This window comes from Electrona antarctica, assembly GCF_951216825.1.
Source record: "Electrona antarctica genome assembly, chromosome: 22".
NCBI lineage: Eukaryota > Metazoa > Chordata > Actinopteri > Myctophiformes > Myctophidae > Electrona > Electrona antarctica.
The window spans coordinates 3,862,436-3,881,469 of record NC_136805.1 but is presented as its reverse complement, the minus strand read 5'-3'; the positions used below and the strand labels follow the sequence as shown (position 1 = coordinate 3,881,469).

The window sequence follows — 19,034 nt, the reverse complement described above, 5'->3', positions numbered from 1 at the left end:
TACTTTTTTAATTTTAGTTTTTAACCTCTGGGACCCCCACTTACTGTAGGATTGTTAATCCCACCATTTGCCTCTAAGCCGGTGTGTACTGCGTTTTATATTGCCACTGTAAAGCACTTTGTAACTTTGTTTTTGAAATGCGCTTTATAATAATAATAATAAACAATCCTGTGTGTTTAATTTAACTCTGAGTAAGTGTACAACTGTCTGGACCTCATGAATGCACCCCGGACCCTATACTGTTCAGAAACAAGTTCAACTGTCTGGACCTCCTGAATGCACCCCGGACCCTATACTGTTCAGAAACAAGTTCAACTGTCTGGACCTCATGAATGCACCCCGGACCCTATACTGTTCAGAAACCTCCTGAATGCACCCCGGACCCTATACTGTTCAGAAACAAGTTCAACTGTCTGGACCTCATGAATGCACCCCGGACCCTATACTGTTCAGAAACAAGTTCAACTGTCTGGACCTCCTGAATGCACCCCGGACCCTATACTGTTCAGAAACAAGTTCAACTGTCTGGACCTCCTGAATGCACCCCGGACCCTATACTGTTCAGAAACCTCCTGAATGCACCCCGGACCCTATACTGTTCAGAAACCTCATTAATGCACCCCGGACCCTATACTGTTCAGAAACCTCCTGAATGCACCCCGGACCCTATACTGTTCAACTGTCTGGACCTCATGAATGCACCCCGGACCCTATACTGTTCAGAAACCTCCTGAATGCACCCCGGACCCTATACTGTTCAGAAACAAGTTCAACTGTCTGGACCTCATGAATGCACCCCGGACCCTATACTGTTCAGAAACAAGTTCAAGGTTTCTTTATTTTGTCTCCCGAGGGAGACATTTGTCTTGGACCCCAAGGACCCGCCCCATGGCCGTGGGAAGATATTTACAGTAGGAGGTGCTGAATGGTCAGTAGGGGGTGCGGTGCGCGTTAGCACGCGCCGCATTTTCATGGAGAAAAGTGGCTTGAACTTACCCTCTCCACTCGTATGAGCAAAATAACACACAGGCATTTAACCAGGATAAGGCGCCGATACTGACTGTGATACAGCATATTTATTAGGCCTAGTAACAGAAATCTGTTCTGATTCAAATTATTATTATTTTCCCACTCATGTCCGAGAGGGGGGGCTGTTCCTGGGGGGAGGGGGTGCTCCAGCCCCCCCAGCACCCCTACTTCCATCAGCCATGACCCGCCCTGCAGCATACAGATACAATACAATACACAATACAAGACAACAAAGGCACACAGTGACCCGTACAACATTAAAATACCACACACCACCATACCTAGTGCAAAAGAGGGGAAGAACATCACCTCAAAACAATGCACCGATAGATTGTAGAGATGATCCCAGAGTTTAATGCTTGATTTAGGATTCGTCGCTGGTCAAGAATGACTTGCAGAGGGGAGACACATGCTGGAACTTTTTACTTTGAAATGTTTTGTAGTTTCTGAGTTATTTAACTTAAATGCCCAATGCATTCTCAATGGCAATAGCACAAACTTTGGCATGCTACTAGTCCTACATACTTACACCTAGAAACCCCATTCAAACCTATTTAGGTTCATCTTACAGTGGACATGTTCGCCTGAAAAGGAAACTTTGAAATGTTTCATAGTTTTAGAAATATAGTGCTTTCAAATTTGAGAAATGTATGATGGGGCTCAATGGCAGCTCTATGGCACGTCAAAAAGTCACTTTCACCTAGAAACTCCATTCACACTTTTTATAATTCAGCTTACTGTGGAGACACATGCTGGAACTTTTTACTTTGAAATGTTTTGTAGTTTCTGATTTATTTAACTTAAACGCCCAATGCATTCTCAATGGCAATAGCACAAACTTTGGCATGCTATCTCCCAGGCCCAGCAAGGCCGCTGGATGAAGTGGGATGGCGTGGAGAGGAGGAAAATCACATGGAACGAGCTGTGGAGCATGGAGTCTAGTAGGCTGAGTTTCATCATTAGAGCCACATATGACGTCCTGCCCTCTCCAACCAACCTACATCTTTGGTATGGAGAGGACCCAGCCTGTATCCAGTGTGCAGCCCCAGCAAACCTCAAACACATCTTGGTGGGTTGTAAGACCAGTCTAACTCAAGGAAGATACACCTGGCGCCACAACCAAGTGCTAAAGTGCTTGGCTGCCGAACTTGAGAACAAGAGGGCAACCACCAATGCCATGCCTCTAAATGCCCAGTCTACCTTCCCACGGAAAACAACCTTCATCCGGGAAGGGGAGAAACGGCGGACCAAGCCAACGCCTCCAGACTCAGGCCCACTGAGTGCAGCCCGGGATTGGGAAATGCGGACAGACCTCAGCCAGAGGCTCACCTTCCCACCCGAAATTGCAGCGACCAACCTGCGTCCAGACCTGGTCCTCTGGTCCAAATCCTGTCGGCGTGTCTTCATCGTTGAGCTAACAGTCCCATGGGAGGATGCCATCGATGAGGCATTCGAGCGGAAGAAGCTGCGGTATGCCAACTTAGCAGCTGAGGCAGAGGGGCGGGGCTGGAATGCGAAGGTGTGGCCCGTGGAGGTGGGCTGCAGAGGCTTTGTAGCCAGTTCCACCACAAGGCTCCTGAAGGAAGTAGGGATCAGAGGTCAGGCCCAACGGAAGGCAATCAAAGAACTTTCCACTGCGGCAGAACGGAGCAGTCACTGGCTGTGGCTGAAACGTAGAGACGCAACATGGGCTTCCAGATGACCACGTGGTGCCACCATGCGACATACACCCAGGTCTGATCAGCCTGTGGTGGGCCAACCTCGGCAGAGGGTGTCTTGTGATAAGTGGCCGAAACACCCAATGAGGTCGGGGCACACAACTGAAGATGTGTCGTACTGGTGGCACCACGCGATCATTGACAATTCCACCCCACCCAAGAAGTCATCTCCAATCCATTCAATTGTTGTGCTGAATATTTAGGGATCTTTAACAACTAGTCCTATTAAGAATCCTGCATACTTACACCTAGAAACCCCATTCAACCCTATTTAGGTTCATCTTACAGTGGACATGTTTGCCTGAAAAGGAATCTTTGAAATGTTTCATCGTTTTAGAAATATATTGCTTTCAAAAAATCACTTTCACCTACAAACTCCATTCACACTTTTTATAATTCAGCTTACTGTGGAGACACATGCTGGAACTTTTTACTTTGAAATGTTTTGTAGTTTCTGATTTATTTAACTTAAACGCCCAATGCATTCTCAATGGCAATAGCACAAACTTTGGCATGCTATTAGTCCTGCATACTTACACCTAGAAACCCCATTCAACCCTATTTAGGTTCATCTTACGGTGGACATGTTTGCCTGTAAAGGAATCTTTGAAATGTTTCATCGTTTTAGAAATATAGTGCTTTCAAATTTGAGAGATTTATAATGGGGCTCAATGGCAGCTATTGGCAAGTCAAAAAATCACTTTCACCTACATACTCCATTCACACTTTTTATAATTCAGCTTACTGTGGAGACACATGCTGGAACTTTTTACTTTGAAATGTTTTGTAGTTTCTGAGTTATTTAACTTAGCCAAATGCATCCTCAATGGCAATAGCACAAACTTTGGCATGCTACTAGTCCTGCATACTTACACCTAGAAACCCCATTCAACCCTATTTAGGTTAATCTTATGGTGGACATGTTTGCCTGAAAAGGAATCTTTGAAATGTGTCATCGTTTTAGAAATATAGTGCTTTCAAATTTGAGAAATGTATATGCAGCTGACCTCCCCATTGGTGGATGTGATCCTGGCAGCCAGCCCAGGTGTGTTCTGGTCCTGTTGATTGAGCAGAGAAGGACCGTTTATAGGTCCTGCTCTGCTCAATCAACAGGACCAGAACACACACTCGTTACTTTTCTTCCAGTTTATTATACTCGTCGTCAGATCGTCTAGACTACTACAGAGCGCCCCCTTGTGACTGTGGATAAACGTGTTCTTCTATGATGTTGGATTTCAGGGATCAAATAATGAATGAATGCATTTCCTATGTAGGGCCTACTACAGCTCACTCGCTGTGTAAAGTGGCTAGTGTTCAGAGGGCAGCTAGATGTTTCTGTCGTTGGTGTTGTTAGGCATTTTAAATACAATTTAAAATTTACAAACAAAAATATATAATAATAATAATAATAATAATAATAATAATAATAATAATAATAATAATAATAATAATAATAATAAACATGGGAAATATGGGGAGGGACCAGTAACTTTTCCATTTTTTAACTAGCCTGACATTTATTTATTTATTTGTACTTCATGAGGAGCGACTGCAGGCTGCAGTCTGCAGCCATTTCTTTCGACTCATAATAATAATAATAATAATAATAATAATAATAATAATAATAATAATAATAATAATAATAATAATAATAATAATAATAATAGCATCAGTTATTCAGTATATCATCATCATTAGTATTATTATTATTATTAATTATTATTTCTTATTTCTTGATGTTCCATCCCAGTCCTGGAGGTGGCGGTATTGCACGACAAACGGGTTGTGATAACCCACCAACAGTACATTTAAAAGAAGGACCACGTGACTCACAGTACGGCCGCGTCGCCAACATACAAACAACAAGCAGCAGAAAGAAAATAATCCCAAACCAAACCACAAATAGGTTAATAAACAACAAAGACACGACATTCGGCGTCCATTGCTCGTTCAACAAGGTGAGAAATCATCATTTATGCATCGTATTATTGTCACTGTGAGTGAATATATCTTCTAAATGAACCTGCACCTGTTCTACGCTTCGGAAACAAATATAGCTGCTCTACAAGCCCACAGCGCTTCGTGCCGCTATGCGTTCCTGAGCTTGTAGGTCTGCTATTTAATGTATTTTCAAGCTAGTTTGGGGAAGTCTACTTCGGGGAACATGTTCGTCTTGTCTATAAATAAATAGTGACAGTGACATGGCATGATATAATGGTTAAAGTCTACAAAGATATAATATAAATGTAATTATAGTTGTTGTAATGTTTTGTTTGTTTGGAATGAAGGGCAGTGAGTCAGTTGCTAGAGTTGGAAAGCTAATTTAAGCTAATGCTAACCTCTATGATGCTAACCTTGCTTCGAGCTGTTCGTTTTTCGCGGTACCCCGCCCACCGTGGACGCTGATTGGTTGACTGGCGCGCCAACGTATACTCTGATTGGCTGTTTACGTCAGTCAGTCAAACCCACGCAGTCAACAACACACGTGCTTTCTGTCAAACCCTTCCAACACTGTAGTGTCACTGTAGTGTAAGCCATTTGAATTAAACATTAAAACCAACTTTGCAATTTTAAATATTGACATTAATTATTTCACAGCGTGTCACTTCGACCCACGTTGTGAGCTTGTACACCTGATTTTTTTTTAATGGTAAACAGTTGGAAACTTGAGTCATTTTTTTTTTACTTATTTTTTTAACACATCATCTCTCCTGGGGAACATTTTCAGATAGGGGTCTGTGTGGCCTGCAGTGGCCAAATGTATACATCAATTTGGGGGTCCTTGACTTGAACCAGTACACTATGCGTGCTCTGAATACTTATTCGTTGTAAATATAGAACTCTTGTGTATACAGTCTCTCACCCAGCCTGCTGGGTGGGTGTGTGGATGTTTAGTAGTGGTAGTGGTAGTATAGGGTGTGACTTGACTCTCGTCCAAGCCATGTGTTCACTGATGTGTGATGTGAGGACTGGTGACTCCTACAGGATTTCAGGACTGGCCAGGTTCTCCCTCTGAATGCCCTGTTTTTAAAAAAGAAGTACAGTGAGATCTTTTGTCTTTGCCACAGATAAGCTTTTTTTTTTTTTAGAGTGAGGAAAAAGGTGGGGTTATGATATTATTATTATTAGCTCGGGGTGTTGTCATGCTTGGCTGGTACGGGAACTTAGTTTGAAGCAACTGGCCAGCTTGTAAAAATGTGTGTGTGTGTGTGGGTGGGAGTAGTAGTAGTAGTGTCTGTGTCAATTTGCACATGTGAGTGTGATTTGTGTTCGTGTGAAAGAGAGAGATAGGACTGTCACTGTACTGTAGATGATAAAACTTCCTGGTTTGACTCTTCTCGTCACATTTGTTAGTGAGAGAGAGAGAGAGAGAGCTCAGTTGAATCTTCTCTCTCATCATGGAACAGTCTATGCTTCTTCACCCACTCAAACCTTCTCAGCATGTGGTCAGTAATACTGGATATACCTATTCTCGCAGGTAAGTAACTTACTGACCTACTGGCTAATTGGCTTAAGCCCTGGACGGTGCATGAACTGCCAGTGAGTCTCAAGGCTGCAGGGAGAATGGGTTGGCTTCATTTGACCTGCGGTTGATGGACTAACTAATTTGATTCTGTAACCAAATTGCTTTGAAGCAATACAACCCTTGGAGGAAAGTGACTTTCTGCCGGGAACATGACAGTCAAGACTCAGAGACACATACACATTGTTTGTGAGAACAATGTGTTCTGTAACTGGTGTACTTCTTTAGTTGCTTACAAACGCACACTAATGTCTTTGTGGGGAAAAATATCTAACATTTGTTGACAATCTATGACTAGGAGTTCTTTATGTAAGTTATTCATCTCTGTGACTTGTGTCTGTTAACTCTTTAAACACTTTAGACTTTAGTGCACTTTATTGAACCATTCATTAACTGGACATTGTCACATTGCGGATCTGTGTACATGATAGATGGCACGTCCTCCCAGCATACTGTACACACGTGACGACGTCTGTATAGTAGACAATACAACATCCTATAGCCTCATGTCAGAAAATGAAACACAAAGTGGACAGAAGATGTCATTTCTGATTGACGATTTGCCTGCGAGGTTGCAGCCACCGAATCAATAGGACTGTTTACCGTCCGTAATTTAGCCACTTGGTTTGGCTAAACACGTTGTGATGAGTCAGTGTTCTTGGTCTTTGTAACGGTCGGTGACAGTAGTAAAGTGAGAACACGTTATGATGAGTCAGTGTTCTTGGTCTTTGTAACGGTCGGTGACAGTAGTAAAGTGTTCTTGGTCTTTGTAACGGTCGGTGACAGTAGTAAAGTCTTTGTAACGGTCGGTGACAGTAGTAAAGTGTTCTTGGTCTTTGTAACGGTCGGTGACAGTAGTAAAGTCTTTGTAACGGTCGGTGACAGTAGTAAAGTGAGATAACACACAGAGCTCTTTTCTTATCACCTGCAACGTGTGAGCCTTGGTAACTTTATCGTATCTGTGAGTGTGAACTGGAGCAGTGTACTGTACACAGAGGAGGAAGTCAACTGTTGAGTCTGTTGTGTTTATAATATGTAGCATTACACGGAAGCAGGGATTGAAGTTGAACCCGGGGCCCCCAGCCAAGACCCAGCCCGCAACAGCCCTGCCAAAAGGTTGCGCATTGGTCTGGCGAGTGGGAGCCCCAGGTTCAATCCCCGCTTCCTGCACTGGTGTGCAAACCAAGTGCTGTATTCTGTGTGGACACACCAGCTGACCAAGCCAGCCACAACGACCAGAAGAGACAACCAGCTGCTGACGAGCAACAGGGAAACACACTGCCTTTTATACTGCCATCAATCAGCCACTGATGAGTGGGTGGGGGATGGGCCGTGACAGCGTGGGAACTCACACCCATCCTGCCACACATACATGCACAGTACTGCATGTTGCATGTAATGTAACTAATAAGCGTGCGTTATACGAGAATCGAATCTCATAGTCCTCTGTCCTAGTTAGTTGCTGCGAGAGTGAGGTCTAGCCAACACCAACTCTGGATTCCTGGATCGCTGCCCTCCACAATGTGCTATCCAACATCAGGTTCTTGTCAGCCAAGCTGCAGTACGTCTTCTACATAGGTGGTATGCTTATTTCCCCTCCTGGCTTTGCCCTGGGTTGGCTGGCTCCCATAGGGTCAATTTACTTGCCTCAAGTTCTGGGTGCCTGACGCAGTGCCCTGCCAGCCTCATCCTTCTCTGTCCTAAGTGTCCTGATAATAATCTTTTTATTATACAGCCACTGGCAAATCAAAATAGTGTTTTATGTGTCCACTTGTCCAGTGCTGTCTACTGGGGCTTTGCTACTGTATATGTCCAGAGAACATACAGTAGGCTATACAACCTAGTTTATATTTGTTCAGAGATGAGGGCCATGGATGCAGACCTGTTTGTAATCACCCTCTGTAGGCTAATACAGCGTGATCTAGTTAGTATGAGAGTGATGACACTAGCGTTGACTCCCTTTGCAATAATGGAATGCGGAATTAAAGTGCTCATTCTGTCTCAATGGGATAGTTCCAATGTTTGGAACTATAGCCCATAGCAGCACCCCGCTTTGCGGCGAGATCAAAGCGTGTCGCGACTCTCTTCTTCTACTGCTCTGGGCTAATAAACAGAACTGCTGCTCTGTGGGGCTGCAGTTCTTTAAAGTTAAAAGTCCTTTCATATTACAGCCTAAAGTGCTTTAGATGTGTTTTTGAGTGGTGCAACCACTACCTTAACGGAGTTATGTGTGTGGGTGGCTGGCTGGGTGGGTGCCTGCCTGCCTGCCTGGCTGGCTGGGTATGAGCACGAAAACAGCATGGTTGTTTTTCTCCACCTGTGCGCAACCAAACACACACGCACATACTGTCATTTCTCAACCGTTTCGGACGCGGTGCGGCACGCCGGAACCGGCCCGGCCCCCTGGGCGTGTTCCTGGGCCCCCCCCCCCGGGAACCCCCACACGGAGTTGCACCACTCACTTCACACGGGTGTGATTTCTTTCTTTTGCATAATTAGTAGGTAGTAGCTACCCAGTATTCAAGTTGCTGCAGGGGACAGGTGTGAATGTAAACATATATACTGCAGTTTTGAGGAAACTATTGTCCCTTTGGTAACTATTACATGTGAGATCCAATTACCCCCCCTGACACACAAGATGACACAATAACAGCATATCCTCCCATTGTATTGATTGTGCTCACCGAGTAGCACAATAATGTAAAGGAGAATTCCATGCTGGAAGGCTTTCGTACCTTTATTTGTAGTTGTTACGTCCCCACCAAAGAGGTCCAGGTGTTTTGTGCATTATTGGCTATTTCCCCTAATATAAGCCCCCAATGGGGGTTGGGTTGTTGTGCTAATTCGCTTATTTCCATCGAAATAAGTAGTAAAGTGTGCCGCTCGGGATACTATTTACATTATGAAAAGAGGATATATATACAAAAAATATAGATTTTTGAGCAAGGGAAATAAGCGAATTAGCATAACACCCCAATTCAATTCAATGCAATTCAATTCATTGAGGGCTTATGGTAGGGGAAATAGCCAATAATGCGCTTTTGCACAAACCCTGGACCTCTTTGGTGGGGACGTAACAACTACAAATAAAGGTACGAAAGCCTTCTAGCATGGAATTCTCCTTTAACTTTGAGGAGAATATCTTTTGTTAAAGTTCACTGAGTTCCCGTTAACTTCTGCCCTCTTGGCTGTGCAGTAAGTCTGGGTGTAAGAGAGCATCGGTGAGATATGAGAAGGTGATGAGAGGAGAGACCATGCAGCAAGTGGGGGGAAAAAGAGGGAGGGGAGGTGTTTACACACACACACACACACACACACACACACACACACACACACACACACACACACACACACACACACACACACACTATCTCTCTCCCTCTTAAGCAGCTGGTCCAGCCACTGTCGTCCTAACAGGAAGTGATCACTGCAGCAGTTCTACGGTACGTTAAGCAGGGCGAAGGTGCTTTGCTTTACTCTATCTATTCTACGCTGGGAGTTGCTGTGTGTGCATGCTGTGACTCACTGGCTGTGTGTACTAGCGTTCAAGATGACCGGCGTTTGCAGCAGCAGCTCTTTTCCCTGGGATGTCTGTCTCTGATGACGAGGTGGATTTGGAGAGTTGGGGCTGGACAGACCTGTGTGTAGCAGACAGTACAGTTGTTGTTGTTTTATTTCCTTACTTTACTCTGCCTCTTTTAAAGATGCTGTAGGGTCTTTGTACATTCCTGTTCAAACAGGGTCGTGACTGTCTTCTTATCTGTGTGGTTCTGTGTGGACTGTCTTCTTATCTGTGTGCTTCGGTGCACTTGGTCGCTGATATACAAATTGAACCTTGTTCTGCGGTTGGACTTTTTTGTTTGGTTAAGTGAGATTAACGCTTATAAACCTGCCTTTGTTCTATGCTTTAAGTTTCGGTTGGACTATTCAGATCTTGTCTGCTGTCGTTTGCAATGTTTACCTGTGCAGTCTGGGTGTGTGTCTGGGTGTGTGTGTGTTTGTCTGGGTGTGTGTGTGTGTCTGGGTGTGTGTGGGGGTGTGTGTGTGTGTGTGTCTGTGTCTGTGTGCTGCTCCGGGTTTTATATGCGTGAGAAAAACTATACGGATTGAGTTTCAACTCTTGCTGTAACAGGAGACCCAGTCCAGTATATTCCATTATTCCCCAGACGATTTCCCCCATAGACAGTTCAACTTCGACTTCAATGAATTCTGCATCATGTCATTTTGGAGTTTGTGTTCTTGCTTTTCTCTTTGTCTGCTTTGCAGAAATTATATCATCATGATTGGAAGTTATGCCCTATAACAGTGGTTCTCAAAGTGGGGTTCAGGGACCACCATCTGGGTTCCTTGAGGGGGTTCCAAATGGACAGGTCTTTAACTCTGGGTGTACAAATGGACCTAAAGGGTCCATTTGGTTCCATTTGTACACTCTCAGAGTCATGGGGGTCCTGTGACATTAACCCATTTAGACCTGACGTCGAAATAAAAAAAAAAGGTCTTCTGAAAGAATATATATTCAAAGATTTGTGCCGCATTTTCACGATTTTTCAAAAATAGCAGACCTACAAGCTCGTAGCGCGCCACTCGGTGGCGCGCTATGAGCTTGTAGATCTGCTATTTTTCAATAGCTAAAGTATAACATAACGCTTGGTTAAAACACCAAAAGGGGTTCCCACCCAGAATGTCCCTACCTAGAGGGGCAAACAATAGCTAGTTTGTGTTTAGATATCCCATGACTTGGCTGTTACTGTCTGTATGTTGATCACCCTATGCCCGCCGGAATACTTTAAGTTGGTACTGGAGATGAACTTTCAAAGTTCCGTGTCTTGTCTTCAGTTGCAGAACTCAACTCAGACAGCTAAATGTTGCCCTATGCAAAGTTTGCAACCTGCTTGGGTCAGCTAAGGCAAACCTGGGTGTTAGCTTCATATGCCAGGCACGGCAGGCGGCACTAATTCCAAAGTTCATGAGAGTGAACATGGGGAGATTCATATGATCATATCGACTGAGAGACTATTTTCTCCCTGGCACAGATCTGTCAGACCAACCTCAGCTGTGCACAGATCTGTCAGACCAACCTCAGCTGTGCTAGAATGTGGGCCAGGGCGTGTGGAGTATTTCTTTTTTAACCCCTCAAGACAAGAGGCCGATTCTACAAATGCCTTCTAAATCGGTCATTGTCGCTTCCATGATTAGACTTGATGTTACCCCCCCCCCCCCCCCCCCCCCCCCCAGTGAGTCTTCCTGTCCTCACTGTTCTGTTTAAAATATCATCATCACCAGCTGCAGGACAGGACACTCACTGGGGAAACAGAACACACTATCAACCAGGACACCTATTGTTATAAATGCCTCTACAGGACATGTCTGGTAGTTGGATCAGGGCTATAGAGCGTCGCAGTCCCGCCTCCTACCCTGGACCAGGAAATTATTCTCCGTTCATTTTCCTCATAGACATTTCAGAAGTATTTATTTAAAGACGTTTACGCCGCGGACAAAGCCAACTCGAGTCGTGACAAATCATGACAACAAACACAATTTTTTGGGCCGAACAAATAATTAGAAAGAAGAAAAAAACGGCAGGTTACAACACTTTTTTTGTTGTTTTTCTTCTTTGTAATTATTTGTTTGGTCCAAAATATTGTTTGTGTTGTCACGACTCGAGTTGGCTTTGTCCGTGGCGTAACCGTCTTTAAATAAATACTTTAAGAAATGTCTATGGGAAAAATGCATTGGGTTTCATTTCCTGGTCCAGGGTAGGAGGCGGGACTGCGACGCTCTATAGTAGGACGTGTTGGGGGTGGTAGCTAGGTAGATGACCAACTGAACGCAACATCCCCGGTTTGATTCTGCAACTATCTAATACCTTCTCGGTTAATAGAATAATTTATCCAGAAGCATCTTTTTGTTTTGAATATTGTCTAAAAAATGTATAAATCGCCAAATAACGATATCCCTAACCCATATGCCATCCTTTGTCGCACAACACAAATTGACTACAAGCTGATCTCGTTATTTGTAACTATTGTTGACCTTTTTACACCCATGTTGAGAATGACATGCCCCCCACTTATTGCAGTTGTAGTTTAATTGAGGCTCCTCTATTACCACACACTTGTGCCCACAGTGTGTGAGCGTCGTCATTTCTTATCTGAGAATGACATGCCCAAAATACTGAAAGTATTTGATTATTTTACTATTTCATTTTGTTTTTATAATAGATTAGTTGGACTAAGTGTTGCACCCCTACTGTGATGTATAATGTACATGGTGGGTCTGAGCTCTTGGCACATCCTCTCATATCTTCATCCTACTGTGATGTATAATGTACATGGTGGGTCTGAGCTCTTGGCACATCCTCTCATATCTTCATCCTTCCATCTCTCTCTCCTCTGCTCCTCCTGCCAGCTCCAGTTATTCCTCCCACGTGTCGCAGTGCGAGAGGGAGCAGCAGAGCGGCGTCCTCCAGCCTCCCGTCATGTCCAGACGCAGCCTGCGCCTGCCCAACAGCGACCGCTATGGGCCCGCCGAGGGCTTCCTGGGCACCAGCCCGCTGCAGTCTTACAGCAGCACCCCCCTGGGGAAAGGAGGCTCTGGAGGGCACAGGTAAGCCTTACAGCAGCACACCCCTGGGGAAAGGAGGCTCCGGAGGGCACAGGTAAGCCTTACAGCAGCACACCCCTGGGGAAAGGAGGCTCTGGAGGGCACAGGTAAGCCTTACAGCAGCACCCCCCTGGGGAAAGGAGGCTCTGGAGGGCACAGGTAAGCCTTACAGCAGCACCCCCCTGGGGAAAGGAGGCTCTGGAGGGCACAGGTAAGCCTTACAGCAGCACCCCCCTGGGGAAAGGAGGCTCTGGAGGGCACAGGTAAGCCTTACAGCAGCACACCCCTGGGGAAAGGAGGCTCTGGAGGGCACAGGTAAGCCTTACAGCAGCACCCCCCTGGGGAAAGGAGGCTCTGGAGGGCACAGGTAAGCCTTACAGCAGCACCCCCCTGGGGAAAGGAGGCTCTGGAGGGCACAGGTAAGCCTTACAGCAGCACCCCCCTGGGGAAAGGAGGCTCTGGTGGGCACAGGTAAGCCTTACAGCAGCACCCCCCTGGGGAAAGGAGGCTCTGGAGGGCACAGGTAAGCCTTACAGCAGCACCCCCCTGGGGAAAGGAGGCTCTGGAGGGCACAGGTAACCCTTACAGCAGCACCCCCCTGGGGAAAGGAGGCTCTGGAGGGCACAGGTAAGCCTTACAGCAGCACCCCCCTGGGGAAAGGAGGCTCTGGAGGGCACAGGTAAGCCTTACAGCAGCACCCCCCTGGGGAAAGGAGGCTCTGGAGGGCACAGGTAAGCCTTACAGCAGCACCCCCCTGGGGAAAGGAGGCTCTGGAGGGCACAGGTAAGCCAAGGAGTTCAGCTCGGTCGCTCGGGGGAGAGGCGGACAGGCAGAGGCGACAGACGGACAGATAGGGCAGTTAGGCTATAGACACAGACAGATAGGGCAGTTACATGTAGGATAGACGGACAGACAGTCGGAGAGGACAATTAGGAATAGGATGGATCAGTGCTTCTCCTATTTATAATTTCAAAGACCCACATTACGTGCCGTTGGATGTAAACAAACGTATTTGATGTCGTCCGCTTGTCGCTACAAACGTACACAATGGACATGTTTGAGGGAGACACTTTAGGAGAAGTGTCTGTGTCTGAAAATTAAACGGCATGAGTTTTCCTGATGTCATAAACTGTCAGAATCAGCTTTTGTTGTGTTCGCTTATGTGCTAAAACAGTGACTTTGAGAGCTGTTGACCCGTTACAATGGAAGTCAATGAGAGCCTATTTTTATTTCTAATATTTACTATTAAACTGCACAACGGAGCGAAATAATTCATGGAATGGACTAGTTTGCTCATAACAAGGTAAGAAAATAAACCCTCTTTCTGAGGTCCACACATGCTACAGCAAATATATTTATTGACACCGCTTAACCATTTTGTCCCACATTGAAAGCTTGACCAGGATCCTTACTTAGTAACCGTTGCTAACGTGGTATTGGCCAAGAGCGGGCTTGGGTGGGACTTGGCGAACGGCTAATGGTGACGGGCCTAATGGTACCTTCATCTCTCTCCATCCCCTCTCAGGGTGCTGAAGTCTCGTCGTTCCCAGCAGCTGTCGGTCTCCTGCTCGCAGTCTCTCCTCCTGCAGACCCCGCCCCCTGCCTCCTCGCTCAGACAACACTATGGCAGCCAGTCTCTGCACAGCGCGGCCGACTCCGACGCCTCTCTGCTGGCCTCCATGATGGAAGAGTCTGCCGTGGAGGAGAAGACCATGATGGACAGCTTCTGGGGTGACTGAGTCATTCTTTCTACATTTTTATCCCACGATTTTGTAACCCTTGTTTTGACACCTAGCGCCAATTGCCTACGCTGTAATCCTGGGCTGCTATACTCTCCCTCTGCCAGCCTGGGGAGAGCCCCGAACCGAGCTTATGCTTCCGTCAATGCGTGAGGAGTGAGCAGGCCGCTTCTTATCACCTGACACTATAGGGGTGGAATTTCCCCGGTAGCGCGTGGAAGAGGAACGCATTATTCCAACTGGTTCCTTTCCCCTCCATCAGGCGCCCCGGCTGGCCAGGGGCAGGCACTATAGAGACCAGGATTACATGCTTTTTTGTGAGGGCACCTACCCTAGGACAGGGGTTCTTCTCAACCTTTTAGGCTGGGGACACCCATAAAATATTTTGGCCATGTCCCCGGCGGGAATCGAACCAGGGACCTTCTAGCTGGCGTTGTGACTCAACTCCTACATCCTAAGTGCTTACCAAGGGGAGGGGTCCTCAGTTCAAATACGATTATTTTGGGGGTGGCCTGAAAAGTTTGAGAATCAATGATTTAAAGGAATATCTTGTTATAACTGTACTTTTAAAGCCGTCTGTTCTGCTTTGAGCACTCTGAACTTCAAGGCTGTTCACGATGGTTCAGGACTCCTTACGGCAGCCCAACATGTCCTTCTTCTCAGCACGGCTTTATTTATGTTGATCTGACTGTAGTTTCATCCGTCTGTCTCTCAGGTCTGGACCAGGATGGAGATCCCACAGGTAACTGATCCATTTGTCTTCTTAACGTGCTAGTTGATGTGTGGCCCAAACATTCTGTGTTGCACCAGTACTTTGTAGTACAACATTCTGTGTTGCACCAGTACTTTGTAGTACAACATTCTGTGTTGCACCAGTACTTTGTAGTAAAACATTCTGTATTGCACCAGTACTTTGTAGTACAACATTCTGTATTGCACCAGTACTTTGTAGTACAACATTCTGTGTTGCACCAGTACTTTGTAGTAAAACATTCTGTGTTGCACCAGTACTTTGTAGTACAACATTCTGTGTTGCACCAGTACTTTGTAGTACAACATTATGTGTTGCACCAGTACTTTGTAGTACAACATTCTGCGTTGCACCAGTACTTTGTAGTACAACATTATGTGTTGCACCAGTACTTTGTAGTACAACATTCTGCGTTGCACCAGTACTTTGTAGTACAACATTATGTGTTGCACCAGTACTTTGTAGTACAACATTCTGCGTTGCACCAGTACTTTGTAGTACAACATTCTGTGTTGCACCAGTACTTTGTAGTAAAACATTCTGTGTTGCACCAGTACTTTGTAGTACAACATTCTGTGTTGCACCAGTACTTTGTAGTACAACATTATGTGTTGCACCAGTACTTTGTAGTAAAACATTCTGTGTTGCACCAGTACTTTGTAGTACAACATTCTGCGTTGCACCAGTACTTTGTAGTACAACATTCTGTGTTGCACCAGTACTTTGTAGTACAACATTCTGCGTTGCACCAGTACTTTGTAGTACAACATTCTGCGTTGCACCAGTACTTTGTAGTACAACATTCTGTATTGCACCAGTACTTTGTAGTACAACATTCTGTGTTGCACCAGTACTTTGTAGTACAACATTCTGTGTTGCACCAGTACTTTGTAGTACAACATTCAGTGTTGCACCAGTACTTTGTAGTACAACATTCTGTGTTGCACCAGTACTTTGTAGTACAACATTCTGTGTTGCACCAGTACTTTGTAGTACAACATTCTGTGTTGCACCAGTACTTTGTAGTACAACATTCTGTGTTGCACCAGTACTTTGTAGTACAACATTCTGTGTTGCACCAGTACTTTGTAGTACAACATTATGTGTTGCACCAGTACTTTGTAGTACAACATTCTGTGTTGCACCAGTACTTTGTAGTACAACATTCTGTGTTGCACCAGTACTTTGTAGTACAACATTCTGTGTTGCACCAGTACTTTGTAGTACAACATTCTGTGTTGCACCAGTACTTTGTAGTACAACATTCAGTGTTGCACCAGTACTTTGTAGTACAACATTCTGTGTTGCACCAGTACTTTGTAGTACAACATTCTGTGTTGCACCAGTACTTTGTAGTACAACATTCTGTGTTGCACCAGTACTTTGTAGTACAACATTCTGTGTTGCACCAGTACTTTGTAGTACAACATTCTGTATTGCACCAGTACTTTGTAGTACAACATTCTGTATTGCACCAGTACTTTGTAGTACAACATTCTGTGTTGCACCAGTACTTTGTAGTACAACAGTCTGTGTTGCACCAGTACTTTGTAGTACAACATTCTGTGTTGCACCAGTACTTTGTAGTACAACATTATGTGTTGCACCAGTACTTTGTAGTACAAGTAAGACGCGCGAACGCGGGAAGCGAACGCAGCTCGTAAATTGCAAAAACAACAATTAGAATAAATTACGTAATTTTGTAAGGTTTTTTTTAAGTTCTCTTTTTTTTGTGTTTAAGTTTTTTTTTAAGTTAAGTTTTTTTTTAAAGTTTTTCTTAACTTTTAAAGTTTTTCCTTTTTAAGTTTTTTTTTAAGTTAAGTTTTGTGTGCGTGCGTGCGTGAGTGTGTGTGTGTGTGTGTGTGTGTGTGCGTGCGTGCGTGTGTGTGTTTTTGTGTGTGATACAGCTGCGCCCTCTGGTGGTGGGCGGGTGGTGTTACAGCGGGACAGACACACAGACACACACACACACACACAGACATGATCTGCTGGGTCTCATAGTAAATGCTCACTGCGTTCGCAATCACTGCGTTCGCAACAACATTCTGTGTTGCACCAGTACTTTGTAGTACAAAGTGTTGCCAAATGTATTTATAGCATTTCAGAATTGAGTTGCAACTTGTAACATAGATGTAATACAGACAGTACTACGGTTCGTTCTCATAGTAATGTAGTAAAGTACAGGCGGCTGTGGCTCAGGAGGTAGAGCAGGTCGTCCAATGATCCCTGGGTCTGGGAGGCTGTGGCTCAGGAGGTAGAGCAGGTCGTCCAATGATCCCTGTGTCTGGGCGGCCGTGGCTCAGGAGGTAGAGCAGGTCGTCCAATGATCCCTGGGTCGGCGGGTGGAATCCCGGCTCCTCCTCCTGTCCACAACATGTCGAAGTGTCCTTGGGCAAGACACTGAACCCTACATTGCCTCCAATGAGTTGGTCTGTGTGAGCTCGCCACCATTGGTGTGTGAATGTGGGAAGTGAGGACGCTGGCGTCGACTGCTTCACCTCCCAATGTATGAATGAATGAATGAACCATTGTAAAGCGCTTTGAGCACTTGGAAAAGCGCTATAAAAATGCAATTCTTTATTATTATTATTAATGTATGAGTTAGGAAACAAATGGATCCTTACAAGTCAGTAACGCTGAGAGTATACAAATGGAACCAAATGGACCCTCGCGTTCCACTTGTACACTCTCTGAGTTATGCGAGGCCATGGCCCGACTGCATACGAAACTGGACGTCCTTAAAAGTAAAATCTTTGAGAAGCACTGATCTACTAACTAAACAAACATGTGTTTGTGTTCTTGCAGAAAGCACCCTCCTGGCAGACCCCAGTGCCAACAGCACCGTGCTGTCGGCCAACGACACCGTCCTGTGTCCCAAACACCCCGGGCAGACGCAGACCTCCATCATCGACGGACACCACTACTGCTCCGACTGCGTCGTCCGCTCGGACAGGAAGGAGGCGCTCACCGCCGCCGACCGCTTCTCGTCGTCCAGAAACGGCGGACCGGCCAGGGCGGCGGACCACGCGCTCGGAGGCGGTCAGGCGAGCCGCCCGATGACCACCATCTACGGCCGGGATAAGATTCGCAAGAACAGAAAAGGTGATTTTCCTGCCGTCGGTTGATTGGTTGGTTGATTTATGGGACAGAAATGCAAACTGCACGAGGTGCAGTTTGCATTTGGGCTAAAAAGGATAACTTTTTTCCATTGTGGTCTCCTATGTAATCTATTCAACCGAGAACCTATTATATGAAGATAAGTTGAAAAGTGGTCCTTTTAAGTTCCTTTGACAATGAATGGTAGACCGCATTGTTTAATCTGCCCTGTGTGAACGCAACATAAGCCCCCTATAGGTAGTACACAAACCTTGTTACCTCACACAGGCTAGTCATTTGTAGTAGTATAGTTCTGTACCGCTATCGGAACCAGCACAAATTGAACCGCTCGCACCACCACCACTGCAGCTGTGTGACAACCATCATGTGTCATCAGGTGGGCTGGTGGCTGTGGGGCACACATATCTGGGTGTGATCAAGAGGTGGTGGGCAGGCTGCGTGTCTGGCCTGTTCAAAGTCCTCACCCTGTTTTACACCGTGCTGCTGAAGATACGACACGATGGAGCAGGTAGTCCCGAGTCCTCACTAGTCTCTATAGTCTATACGGTGTGCAC

At 45.6% G+C, this 19,034-nt stretch overlaps 1 protein-coding gene across 2 annotated transcripts in view; it reads left to right on the top strand.

The window, feature by feature from the left end:
- Positions 1–4,552: 4,552 nt before the first annotated feature.
- The window catches only part of LOC306915644 (SUN domain-containing protein 1-like), a 35,438-nt gene continuing 20,956 nt past the window's right edge, over positions 4,553–19,034 (top strand). The window contains exons 1-6 of one of the 2 annotated variants that reach the window (XM_079493115.1): positions 4,553–4,705; positions 12,679–12,876; positions 14,399–14,604; positions 15,328–15,354; positions 18,169–18,465; positions 18,857–18,988. In XM_079493115.1, the coding sequence (XP_079349241.1) occupies positions 12,749–12,876; positions 14,399–14,604; positions 15,328–15,354; positions 18,169–18,465; positions 18,857–18,988 (790 nt within the window). In that variant the 5' untranslated portion in view covers positions 4,553–4,705; positions 12,679–12,748. Of the gene's footprint in view, positions 4,706–12,678; positions 12,877–14,398; positions 14,605–15,327; positions 15,355–18,168; positions 18,466–18,856; positions 18,999–19,034 lie in introns of both variants that reach the window. The other variant, XM_079493116.1, reaches the window with a different exon arrangement.